Source organism: Plectropomus leopardus, chromosome 3, assembly GCF_026936395.1.
Source record: "Plectropomus leopardus strain MGB_pleo_1.0 chromosome 3, ASM2693639v1, whole genome shotgun sequence".
Taxonomy (NCBI): domain Eukaryota; kingdom Metazoa; phylum Chordata; class Actinopteri; order Perciformes; family Serranidae; genus Plectropomus; species Plectropomus leopardus.
In genome coordinates this window covers 19,391,104-19,405,325 of record NC_142178.1, presented here as the reverse complement: position 1 = coordinate 19,405,325, position 14,222 = coordinate 19,391,104, and the positions used below count along the sequence as shown (strand labels likewise).

The following is a 14,222-nucleotide window of genomic DNA, read 5'->3' as shown; positions in this document are numbered from 1 at the left end:
CAGAATAGTTACAGCGGATGCATGACTCACTACCGTCACTGACAGAAATAAACACAGTGAGCTCTGTGAATGTTTGGACAACATCATACAATTTCGTCTTTGATATGTTCCTCCTTTTTATTTTGGATGTGAAATATCACAGTGACTGAGGGTATGAGCTCAGAATGTCAGCTATAGTTGGAGGGCATTTTCAGCCATATCAGATGAAAAGTAAAAATACAGCTGTCTTTTTCATTGTGCCACCATTTCTGGGTGTCTGAATGTATTCTGACAGATGGAGATTGTGAACATAAAGATGTCCTTTTAAGTATGTAGCAAAATGTTACGTTTTTTTTCAGATTTAATTGTCTAAAGGCTCGCAGCGGTCTGCTCCTATAAACATTACTGCAATCTCTGGATCATATTGTCAGCTTCCATTATCAGATGTTTTACGTGTCACTTTCAACCTTTAGGGAGTTTTACTATGACAGCACTTAGCTTTAATGTAATCTATGATAAATAAATCATTTTCAGGAAAGGTAAATGATAGCAATCAAGTGAGCCTCAAGGTATCTTGCTCCTGGTGAAGAGCTGCTTGATCTGTGCTCTTAAATAGTTGATTGTATGAAATTTAAAGCCTCAACAAGAATAACCATATAAATTACAGGTATGATGACAAATTAGCTCTTTGTGGTGCCTCCCAAGTGACTGTATTTGAAGACATAAACCTTTTCTACTCACAAGCATCAACAATATAAACAAACATTTTACAGCATCAGAAAATATTGGATCTCACATATTGCGGTCTAGTGTCACAGTGTGTATTAAAAGATCTGTCAGTTCATTTAAAAGTGATCTTTTAAAGCTGCTTCCAGTCCTGCGTGTTGAGGTTTGGTGTTGGGGCGACTCCTTTGTTTATAATTGGATCACAGATTGTAGCTTTAAAGGATAAGTCTGGCTATAGTCCACAATTTTCTTAAAAGTCAACAAATCCCATTAAAAAAGACAAAACCAACGATAAATTGATTCTTCTAATAAGTATTGCCTCTGTATCTTAAGCCTGATTAAGCTTATTGCTCTGTACCACAGACCTCCATTGTTGTCTAACAAGTGTGAATTCGCAATAGCTGCGTCCTCCGTGCCAAATTTTAGCCTCCAAGGGCAGAAACCATGGCCATCAAAGGCTGGGGAAATATTTGTAGATGACCAACGAACCAACAGAGCGAGCCATAGAGCTGCTGGTTGCAGCTAATTGAAAAAACAAAAAAAACTTCTCTATAAGGATCTCATGGGCTTGAAGCTGAGTGGGAAGGTAGGGAACTTTTATGGTATTTGCAAATGATAAAAAATGTACAGAATGACACAAGCCTTATCCTGTAATAATTAGATTTCATGGCAAATCCAAGTAAAAAATAAATGACAGGTGGCAGTATGCAACTGAATGATATATCAGTGGAAACTGTCCTCGCCAAAACGACCCCACAGGTTGTTTATACAAGGTCCTGGGGAAGTGCACTGGGCTTTTAAGCCAATTTTCAGTAGCCAAACAGTGAAATTACAACTTCCAGGTCCATCAAGTGATACCATGCGGCCCAAAATGACTTTTACCATAGACTTACATTGAGAAAGTGATGTCTGTAAATTAATGGATACATTTTTTCACAACCCAAATTACTTAATTTACAACAGGTATTTAATGCATTTGGTCTGATAACATTTCTTAAGTCTGGACAGCCAGCACGATTTAATAATTTTTTTCCCCATTGAAGTTAAAAAGGGTTAAACTGGAAATAAGCCTCTCAGCCAGCAAAAAGTCTGTTGAGTGCTTGCTCTATGGGGCCAACAATGCGGAAGACACGGTTAACTTTATACCCTGGAAGTGTAACTTTTTTGACCTCATGCACCATTGAGCAACTTTAATGGGAATGAACGGGGCTCTTCTAAAATGCTGTGTCAAGTTCTCTTTATACATCCATGGTTTGCAAAAGCAGCATATTACAAACTTTTTTTTACATTTATTGTTAGTCGGTGACCTTTAAAGGCTGCTAAATAATAACGAGAGCAAAGGAGGAAGTAAGGTGGTGTAGTATAAAGACTGATTAAGTCTGTGTACCGGACCAGAGGCAGTCAGGGTGGATGGATGGGTGAAATAAATACAGAACTTTGACCCAGGAGACTGCTGTTTGTGTCTCATGCAAAACCAAAAGTCAGTGTTTTCCGTACTACACTGTGTATTTACGTACTTAACATCACATCACAATATCATATTACAATTAGTACACAACATGACAAAGCAGCCTTGATTCTTTTCCTAAACCTAACCTGGTAGCCAATTTTTGTTTTGGTATGGTGAATGCATGGCCCACCAAACTGTGCCTCTGATTGACTTACCTTGACACTTTTATCTGAAATGCTTGGGTGTCCGTTTGTTTCTATATGTCCCCTATTTCTAAATTTGGAAAATTTTGTGGGTCCTTGAAAGCAGTGCCGGCAACACTTGTTTTTTTTTCTCCGCAGCAGTTTGTCACTTGCATGGTGGATAATTGATCTGTCAATCCATTCACAGCTTATCAGATGAAATCGCTGGATGATAGGAGCAGCTGTTTGTGGGTGAAAACAAACTTGGACCCAGCAGAATGACCTGATAAGTTTCATTTTCAATGTGCCCGACGTTCTGCTGCGATGTCTCTGCCCTTTGTACGTGATAAATAACCAAACAGAATACATGTTAAAATAGCACTCCTAATGAACGATCCAGCCCAAAAAAAATTGGCTGCAGATGTTTTAATAGTGGCAGCCTGCCATAAATAAATGAATGTGTGGGAAACCCTGGCTACTGTAACTGGTGGGGGCACTAATTTAGGAAATATTCCTGTGGGTAGTATTAGGGGGTGAAAACAAACAGCATATATTTCCCATTTGTTGCTAATATGCCTTTTTACATTATTAGTAATAACAAATACTGCACAAGTATATTTGCTTTCTTTCTTATACTTAGATAAGAGGATCCATACCACTCTCATATCTGCTCAGTAAATATGAAGCAACAGGCAACAGCCAGTTAACAAAGCCTAGTGTAAAGACTGGAAGCTTTAGCTGTAAGACACAACATGATATTAGTAAGCTATAGAGGATATTAGCAAGCTATAGAGATGCTGGTGGGTGGATTTACGTTCAACCACACAGATCTATTTGAGCTGTTTCCCCCTCTTTCCAGACTTTATGCTAAGCTGGGCTAATTGGCTGCTGGCTGTAGCTTAATATTTACTGCACAAACATTAGAGTGGTATCAATCTTCTGTTCTAACTAAATATTTCCAAATAATTACACGGGGAGTCAGATGGACATATTGATATGGTGTTGGAGTAAGGGACAGACAGGCTGTACGTACCTCTCCAACCATGCCGTTCCACACATTGTTGATCTTCTTGCCGTGTTTTCCATTCGTGACCAGGTAGAGGTCATACGTGAACTTGACGTTCCTCGCTATCTTCTTCAGAATGTCAATGCAGAAACCCTTGCAGCACTGCTTAATGTAAGAACCTCCTGATGTGCTGTTACTGCAACACACAGACAAAGGCACACAATTAGGTCATATTTTTTTTATATCGGAGGACATATCAGTGTAATACAGGCGTGCGTAACTGTACTCGCCTGCTCGCTCCACATCTGGTGGTTCCATCAAACTGTAAAACTAGAATTATGACAGTGCAGAGTAACCATAAATACTGCTGAAGGGCAGAGAGAGCTTGCAGTTTGTGAGTGTGTGTATGTGTTTCCCTTAGTGCTTGAAAACACAGGGGTACTGAGCAGATGCTGCCGGGCTTTAAATAGAGCTGGGCTCTGCAGAACAACCAACCCACATGATTAAAATATCAGCTGTCCTTCCCCTCTTCTCTCTCCTCATTCCGTTACGCTGTCCTTTTCTCCTCTCCTCCTATGTGTTTCTCTGATTCTATCTGTAAGGAAGTCTCCAAAACTCAGCCCTCCTACTGTACGTACACACTGCAGCCACACACACAGGATGCACAGAATGGGAACGGATGTTTCAGTAAACTTTTCTGACAGCCCTCCCTGAAGACCTTGGAGCTGTGAACTAAACTGCATTGTTGGATCAAATGATCCACTCATGATCTATTAAGCTCTACCAGCATTTTTAAAAAGTATCTCCATGAAAACTTTATTCCGCTCCCATGTCAGCCATCTCTGATGTACTGTAACATGGTATGGATCGAAGCAGTAACTCTTTGACCTTTTCACACGCCATTTCAGCTGACTTCGATTCAAGAAAAAGTTCATAAAGAACTGAGGGATTCGCGCACGGAGAACACAGAGAACGATTGTCAAAGAACTGAATCATCAAAGGATTAAAATATCTTGTAGCAGCAGTCAAGTGTATCTGCAGCAAAGCATGTGCATGTGTGTGTGTGTGTGTGTGTGTGTGTGTGTGTATGTGACTCAAAGACAGAAAGTATAGTACTCATACATTTAGACATGTGAGGCTGCGTATGTACAGTATGTGCCCCAGGTGTCCTAATGCACACATAATGTATACATTAGCTCTTCCCAGCTGAGCCCTCTCTGTGTCCTTATGTCACCACGTAAACATATAGCGACAACAACAGACTCCCCCAGATACACGTTCAGTACATCTGTTTGATTCATGTCATACTTTTGTAACTGCAAACACACACACATAAAATGGAAGTAGTGACTGAGTAAATGCAGCACTTATGGATGGTTGGATGTATGTATGGATGCATGGATGGTTGGATATGGAAAACAGCAAATGTAACGTAAACGAAGGCCCAGAAGAGACTAGTCATCCTGGCCTGTGACCGTTCAGACTTGTATGATCGCTTTGGAGAAAGGTTAAAAAAACGGGTCACAAGTTTCCACACTTTCCATGCGCTGTGTGATTCAGCCGTCTAATTGTCCGTGCCTACAGCGCTGCAATGACGTGACTACATGGGTCAGAAACTCAGTGGTTGTTGTGTTATATCTTCTGTCTGTCTTCTTGAGTCAGTCTGACAAAAAAGCTTTTAATTTGGTGAATTGTGTGTGTTAAGAAAGGCAAATAAAACTTAAAAGAAAGTAATTACAGTTTTTCGCATGTTCCCTGTGGCTTGCAATGACTGTCTGATCCTATTTTATCATATCCTAATTGCTATCCTGAATACTTTAACTATTTTCTATTGTCTGGTAGAAATTTTGACATTCATTGAAATTACGACAATAATGCTGTCAGTCATAAGTAGAATACTTGAGAAAAGATGTTTTTTATCTTTGCATTTGGACTGTGTTTTGGCCAAGCAACCACCCAGAAGCACTGTGACAAACCTACAGCAATTATGATTACTTCTTATGTACTCTGAACTGGCTGTATACAGATGAGCTCAGATGTGAGCTAAACTGTAGAAATTAGCAGAGAGGAAACAAAGCTCTTGTCATACAGAGGCTCATATTGAGGTGTCCATATATAGAAGATAATTGGAGCAAAACCCGAGATGTCAAAGAATCCGAGGGAAGTTTCTTTGAGAAAGTTTTACTTTCACTGACTATTGGAGAAATATCTCTGCATTGTTTACACACTCGAAAAGGCCTGCAACATATTTCAGCCACTATAAAAATGCCTTTTAAGTTTTTTTCAAAGGGATAAGTCCATTGTGTTGTTTGACATGTTGCTGTTGAAACAGAGAAGGCTTTAAAGCTTTCTGCTGGGCTGATTTTTAAAAGAGTACGTCATATATATATATATATATAGACAAACACAAACTGATTTGAAATCTTGATTAGGCAGAGTATACTATGATGCAACAAAAATCCCAAGCAAAGGGTGAAATCATAAACTATATGCTTAAATAAATCTATAACTGATTCTTTTGTGGCACATGTATGTTTTCTACCTAAATTTAGTTTAGATTTAGTCACTGTGATATGAATTTCAATCTGTTTGAAGACATATTATTTGTAAGGAGAGGATGATTTCAGACATTCAGCCCACTGCTATTGTTGTATTGAAGAGGTAATATGTATATGCAGTGAGGTGGGAAAAAAATCTGTATATATGCATGAAAAATAATCACATTTGATGTAGCACAACAAAGTCAATATGAATTTGTGTAGCATTTTCATTCCATTAGGTGATACCGTTATCGCAAGCGACTTAGTGGACTGATAACAGGTACCAAAATATTCCTGAGATCCTGAAGTGATCATGTCTGATAAAGATATGCTAAAAATAAGAATAGAGAAGTCTGAGTAAACAGGTACACGGGATGCTTTCCAAATAGCAGGTGCAGGGTGAGGATTTGGGAAATGGGGATATTCAGTGGAGAGAGGCTTTTTTTTTCACAATAGAAGATATGGAGTAATTGTGCTGTCCCGCCTGGAGTGGGAAGGACATTTCACTATTGGGGAGCCATAGAAAGAAGAGTCAAGGCCAGGTGAAACAATGACGTAGCCGCCGCAGGGAGTGGAGGGCTAAGTGGCCGGTTGTAGCAGAGCATAGGCTGGCGAGTACGGATAGACCATAGCCTGCAGATATGCACGTGTGACTCCCCGAGGAGCCTTGAATGCCAGGACCAGAATTTAGAATTTGATGTGAACAGCCACCGGCAGCCAGGGAGGAGGGAGGGGGCGACACATGGGGAGGCGACAAAGGAGAACTTGGGGAGGTTGTAGACAGGGCAGGCTGCAGTGCTCTGGATGGTTTGTAGCTGCTGAACAGAATACTTTACGAGCCTGGCTTGGTGGGAGTTGCAGTAGTCCAGATGGGAGATGACAAAAGGTTGGGCAGCGTCCCACATGAAACATCTTTTCATTTTCTGTCTCAAGGTACAGCTCAGGCTGGGATTTATGTATTCATTTATTTACAGGTTGTTGGGTTTGTTTTTTTTTAGCAGGGACACTGCGCATTCATAGACATGACTGTAAATGTGCCAGACTGAGCTAAAAGGCTGGAGTTCATCTGTTGTATGGAAGCCAAAAATGGCTAGACAGACATTAATCTCATAAGTAACCGAACACCTAACTGTAAACTTTACTCACTATTGAATACCTGAACATTCGTATCTCACTTTGAAAACCATCTCTAATTTCAAGCTGTGCATTTTAGGGGTGAAACTAACAATTATTTGCATTATCAGCTAATCTGCCTCCTCTCTCCTCTCTTACCTTCTCAAATAAATGATATGTGGTTTGGATGATAGATTGTCAAAAAAATATGAAAAGACCCCTGTTACAATTTACTACAGCACAAGGTGCTAACTTCTTCTGTTTTTTTTCATCCAGCTGTCTAAAATTTAAACACATTCTGCTTTTGCTACAAAATCCTCAACTAAGAAGCTGAAACAAGGGAATATTTGATATTTTTACTTGAACAATGGCATTATTAATGATATAATTATTAAAATAGTTATCAAATAATTTCCTGTGCATTCACTAATCAATGATCCAACTTATTATATCAACCCTATAGACCACATCATCGTGCTGTCATGCTAACAAAACAATTACTGCAAGGTAGACAACTAGCAATTGATAAGATGTGTGAAAACTGGCGAACTTGTTTATCTATGTTGTTGTTTTTAGCCGAAACTGTAGCGTTTAAAGCTGTATTTTCCAGTCGTCCGACCTCTTTGTCATTTCTGATGTGCTTATTTTATGTACTGTGTTGCTTTGCTAGAGTCTTTGAGTACATGATTGCAGGGTTTTTCCCCCCACAAATTACTGTACACAAACACTGTAATTCCGTCGACTGCAGGTTTACAAATTCAAATAGAAAGTTCAAATGTCCAGTATCTATCTGTCTGTCTGTCTGTCTGTCTGTCTGTATATATATATAAAAATTTAAGTTTGACAGATTTAATTGGTTATTTTTGTAAGTAAAAAATTAAGTCAGCAAAATTTAAGATGTATTTTGTTGCTTTAAAGATTCAAATCCGTATGGCCTTTCTTTGCACCAATACCTGACCACATTTTCATGATGCAGGTATTTTAACATTAGATAAAACTACAGAGAAAAGACACTAGTATCATTGAAATATCATACAAGCGTACATCACATTAATAAGATGAATGTGAATTTTTTTAGTCAATATGTACTACAGAGGAAAACCATAAGCAGCATTACTAATTATTAATCAGTAATTATAATGACTGAGTGATGAATGAATTGTAATGAAGCAACACGTTCAGTACATCTAAAACAAAACACAAATCACACTGAATTAATGGAACAATGAAACAAAGAGCACAATGGGCAACACATGCAGTTACAGTGGTAGCAGAAACAAAAATCAAGTACACGGACAGATTGGCATTAGCGAGCTGACAGCAACAGAGAGCAATTAATTATTAATGCTGACAGAACTGATTACCCATGAACCAAATGAGGACTGCTTTGCCGGTATGTGTTAAACTCTCTGACAGAAGTCGGAATAGAGTTTTACTCCTTTACAACACTGACAAAGAACACAAAATTGTGAGTAATGTGTGGGAAAATCACTGGTGTACATCTGGGCTGCCTCGGCTGACATGCAGAGTGGGTATATATGAATCTAAAATTAGCTACACTGAGTTTGATTTGAATAGAAAAACCTGTATCTTTTCTACTGATACAAAAGCATCTGGGGCTGCACAGGTCCTATTTGTCTTAGTAAGGAACATTCGTAAAGTGACAACCAAGGTGTAAGATGAACCACTGAGTTTGTAAGTTTAGTATTAACTTTCAGCACCACTGTGTGAATATATCACACTGTCAGCTACATACATTTTGATTTCAGTCTCGAGGACAAACAGATGGTGAGTCATTATTATATAAAGTAAAAATGAGTGGGTCCAGGACAGATCCTTGTAGAACAAAACTGGACGAGCAAAGGGCAGCTGATTGACGAGAATGTTCCCAGACAAACTGAGACCCGATTCAGAGGTGTGATTCTGTTCATCTCTTCAAAAGGACATAGACTACAGGTGAACTAATTGAGTGTGAGATGCCTTCCTGAGATCAAGAAACAGATTTGCTAACACCACCTTTTATATGAAAAAAACAAGTCCTGTCTCATCACCTGAACCGCCTCCAGTTCTGTTATTATCAGGATTTTCTTAGTAACATTGAGCATGTCTTGCTCTTCAGTGGTTCCTGAGCAGATTTCAGTGCTAGACACTAACTCGTTATAACATTACTTTTCCTGCTAATAAGTGGTGTAACGGATTACTGACAAAATTTCAGTGATAATATTAGTTACCCCCCAAAACAAATAACTTGTTACAGCCTTACTTTTTTCATCACCCCCCTACCACTTTAAAATCCAACATCTATCACATCCTCTGATACATTTTTGTAATTGTCGCACGCATACATCACCAAGCAGCAAGCTCGTTTAATATTACTGTTACTTTGACTTTTTTGGGAGGAATAGCTAGCAAAGGACTGCAGCAGAACACCATAAAAGCACATACTGTGCTATTAAAATTGACAGTTCTCACACTGTGTTCATCTGTTTATCTGCGAAAAAAATGTCTCTGGGTGGAGACCATGTCCATTTTTCCTCAACTACCTGTTTCTACACATCCATCATCCATTACCGTCATTGTAATTGATAATAATAATAACAGCTGTGTATAGCATTATACGGTGAAATCATGGTATTTTTTGAGACTGAACGGGAAATTTCACACCATAGCAACCCTTGTAACTGCCCTGACAACCACATGCTTGCAAGAGTGTTTCCCCAAATGGCAAAATGTATTAAACGTGGCTGCTGTCGCCACAGTCCGCAGCTGTGATGCCAGGCAGGTGCTTTGGTGAACACTGGCAGAAGTACAAGCTAGCCTGTAGCTGCATACTGTTGCAATACTGAGGAAAACACTGAAAATACCAAACATTTCTACATATTTGGACAATTTACCATCATCTGAAGTCTGATGGAAGTGTTATCCTTGGCCCAGTTTTACCTTGCAAGTTAAAGGTAAAAAATAATTTGCAAGCTTTCCAGCTGTAGTTAGGTGTAGAGTACATCACCGTGATATTCATACAGAAAGGTGCACACGCAAAGTCAGAATTTTGAGGCAAAAGGGCACAATTACCAATTTTTGGGGTCGAACAGTAAAGTAATATAACAAGTGGTATTAAGATTTACTGTCAGCAGGAAGTATTAAGTAAAGGAATAAGATCTCTTTCGAAAAGAATAACGATATATCACAAAACACTGACTGATTGTGAGTCTCTACTCACTCTTTGACGTGCTTGCGGCAGGGTACAGAGTTTCTCATGCAGGTGCCAGTGAGGATGTCCACGTTGTCCACAATAACAAAAGGTTTCTCCTCCAGGGTAACAATGGAGAGGTGATTCTCATCTGCATCCTCGTCCCCGTAGGAGTTATACCTCGGCCACACTGGAAACATTAACGCCAGCGTCCCGTTCTCCCAACGGCCCATCTGGGTATGCGCAAACACACACAAACAAAATCAGGGACAGCCATCTTAATTAAGGTGTTTTGACTTTTTAATTTCCGTGCTCTTTTGCAAAACCGCTGTGTTCATTTGTTACCTTCTCCCACTTCCTCTCACTATTCAGCACGATGACAACCAATTTGGGGTTGGCCTGGTAACCATCTGGAGTAAAGGATAGGTCGCGCCCATCATTCCATACATGCATCATGTGTCTGAAACACATTTGAGAAAAAGAGAAAGGAGTACACTGTTATTTGCTTTTGTTTTGCATCTGTTTGTGAGTATGTATACACAAGAGCAGATACATTCGAAACAACAAGTTAAGCACTCTGTAATCACTGCAAGAGTATCCTCTTCAAATCAATGCTGTCTTCACCCACTGTGAATGCATGCACGCCTGAGTGTGTATGTGTGTGTGAGCATCTGTGTGTGTGTAGGAGGGGGAAGAGTCAGAGGCCACATATCTCTCCCATCAACATTCAGCATTGATTTCTCCACAGATACACGCCTGAAAGACAAGCCACTGGTGCAACAAGGCTGCCCTCACTCTCTTACTCACTACAGTTACCCTGCATACGCAAACAGATCCTTTGCTGAAACATTTACACACTCACCAAAGTGAAGCAGTAGAGAGGAGTAAATGAACCAGTATCACACACAGTGATATGGGATTAAGAATACACTCACTGCAGTAAAAACAATTTTAAAAAGGCGAGGATGCTCTAAGTGTAAAGACGGGGATGATAGCATGAACTCCCACTGGGGGAAAGGAGGCCTGTCTAAAGAAGTTTACTAAAAAAGACCAAACCATGAGAGGGACAGCAGCTGCCCAAAACAGAAAACACTTTTTCTTAGATGCCTTGTGTTCTGTCTTATTATGAACGGTTTGATTCATTTTGACACAATGTCAAACACGGTTTGTCGGGCGACGCTATACGACTGAAATATCATCTGACTAAAATAGAATATTTCAAAAGTCAAACATTTGCAGCTTTATAAACATTCGTGAAATTTGGCACAAATGCGCACTTTCATAAGGTGATCTACTCAGTTAATTGTTAATTTGGACATAAGTGATCAGTTTCCTATAATGTAGTTTTATTTCATTTTAATTTACTCTTCTATTTTTGGAGACCGCACTAGCTGGATGCATGCGTTGCCATGATTTATTTATTTGTATGTTTGTTTGTGAAGTTTTTTGTTTCCTTCTATAGACATTTTGTTAAAAAAAAGTGCAACAACATATGCACAGAGCATTGTTTTCTTTACTAGTATGTTGTACTATACTTTATGTAAACACACATTTGATACATGCAAGATTCCCCCTCTTCTTTTATTACAGTAAGACAGGTATATTTTATATCTACTCTGTAAATAACATTCGCATTTTTTTCTACTAGTGTACATATGGTTATATTTTATGTATTGTGTATAGTGCCCTCTATCTCCTAAATACATTTTTCTAAATATAGCTTTTTATGGGGATATTCATGTATTTTGTACTTTATATTTATGGAAAGTTATGCACTCTGGATCCATGTATGCTCTGTACTCTACAAGATCCCCACGGTCATGGAGAACCTTGAAAAGTCTTGATATTTCACAATCTCATTTTCCACGCCTGGAAAAGGCATGGAATTTTGTTGAGTATATTGAAAGTAATTGTTACAGTAATCTTCTGTAGACAACCTACATATATAACATAATGGCAAATCTATTTTCTGTAGGCTAGCTGTTGATGTAACGTAGTGCTAATATGTACCGATGTGTGACAATGTTTTGTCGACTATCACATAGATAACGTAATTTTCTCCTTGCGTCCTTTCTCTCACTCCATGTATGCCAGCTTGCTGAAATTATGTTTGAATAGAGTTTGAATCTGATATGTTTCAATAGAGAGACATTTTGCTGTGACAGTGTGATTTGAAGGGGAACACCACTTAAACTAAGAATTGCAATATATTATTTCCATGGCCTAGAAAATGAGCTACTCTCGTTTAAAGTCTGACACCAGAGAAGCAAGTCTAAAACCAGTGACATCATCCTGTATGACGTCTGGAGCTGCCTCACAAACAATGAATAGCAGCCTGATTTTTTGAATCAACAAAAAGTTTTTGTTTTCTGTTTTTTATATACTCAAATTAGCTTTAATCTATTATTGTGATTTCAGTTTTGAAAAAGAAAATGTTCCCATATACTCTGATTATTTCCCCGGGTGCTCTCAGTGTCATCTAGAATATCTGTCCCAACTCACTGGAGCAGCTCCAGACATTTTATGACATCACAAATTTGGGTTTTAGCACTTAAGCAATTGGATTTGGGGAAGAGTTGTTCATGACTTATATTTTGGATAAAATCAAACCACAAGAATAACATCAATGAATTTTGAAAATGAGTGTAGTTCCCCTTTAACATGTAAGGTCATAAATCCCAAAGTTTTCATATGTATGCTATGTCCCACTACTACTTTTTAATTGCATTTTCAAGATGGAGCAATGTTCATTTTATATATTGTAGAAATGTCCTTGAAAGTCATGGAAAAGTTTTGACATTTTTTATCCATGTCAATATGTGGCACCCTGACTCTAACATTAATCAAATCTCAGTCTTCCGAAATGCAATATTTATATTGAAATTTTGTACGGTAGTTGCTATTGCCTTAATTTCTGACGCTCTGTAGCGCACCTGATGTATTCTTCACCAATCAGCAAGTGATCACTTAAAATCAACACCTGATGGCAGTTAAGCAGAGAGTGATTATGATTAAGCAACATGTGAAACACATAGTGGCTTTTTTTCAGTGTAAGCCTTCTATAAAATATGTGTATCCTGGTTTGCACTGGAACCTTGATGATTTGGGTTCACTGTGCTTTAGGTAATTTCATTATTCTAACAAGGAAACGCTAAAATATACTTCTGTTTTTGATGTGAGCAGGTCAGGGCACAGGGCCACAAGGGATTCATGCATAAACTCAAACACTGCAACAGGAAGTCAAGATGCATAAAGAGAAATGTTTGAGTGCTGTTTAGCATGCGCCCTGCAGGTGGAAATATGATAATTGCACTCCAATTCAAACAGGTGGTATTTGATGTTGTCTCATCTGCAGGAGAGGAATTAGAGTCGACACACATAAATATTGTTGTTGGACAGTGGATTACAGAGAGCTACATTAATCATCTGTTTTTACAAAGACTTGGAAACAGGCCTGTGCTCTTTCCAAGCAGGCTACACTCACACCGAGTAAAGAGTAAATAAAAGGTCCCTGTGTCCCTCGCATGCAGGCACTGCAAAAATACCAAACAGCTCTGCCGTGGGTATACCCGCTCTCAGCAAACACAAATAATTAAACATAAACCTACAAAGTTACACATAAGAGACGCTTCTGTGCTACATAACTGAACCTGCCTTTGTCATTACAGGTTACAGTGCTTCTGACTATTAGTGGCATGTCAAGACAAATATACATTTTTGTGTCTGAAAAATCTTCACGGTGCAGCAGGTGATGCCCTTGTCACAGTGCATTGTCACAGCTGAATACATATAGCGGAAACACTGTTGTGGTCTATTCTGGGCAACTGCTGTCTCCTCCTATCTCAGGTTTGTGTCCATTTTTGGACAAAGATTTTGTTCTGAATAGATGAGGCTGGTGTGTTTTTGAGGCATGTAAAACAGGCAGATTAGACGTCATATATTCATATTTATACTTGCATGTTTATTCATGTCATTGTGTCTTCCAGTGTAATGTTAAAACAACATGTACAGCTATATGAAAAAGGGGTTCAGTGAG

General features: G+C 38.9%; 1 protein-coding gene across 1 annotated transcript in view; it reads right to left on the bottom strand.

Annotated features, from left to right (window-relative positions):
• The window catches only part of grin2ab (glutamate receptor, ionotropic, N-methyl D-aspartate 2A, b), a 124,860-nt gene that overhangs the window by 20,314 nt on the left and 90,324 nt on the right, over positions 1-14,222 (bottom strand). The window contains exons 9-11 of the mRNA XM_088075827.1: positions 10,532-10,646; positions 10,217-10,419; positions 3,371-3,539 (exon numbers count right to left, since the gene is read on the bottom strand). Of these exons, the coding sequence (XP_087931953.1) occupies positions 3,371-3,539; positions 10,217-10,419; positions 10,532-10,646 (487 nt within the window). The remainder of the gene's footprint in view (positions 1-3,370; positions 3,540-10,216; positions 10,420-10,531; positions 10,647-14,222) is intronic.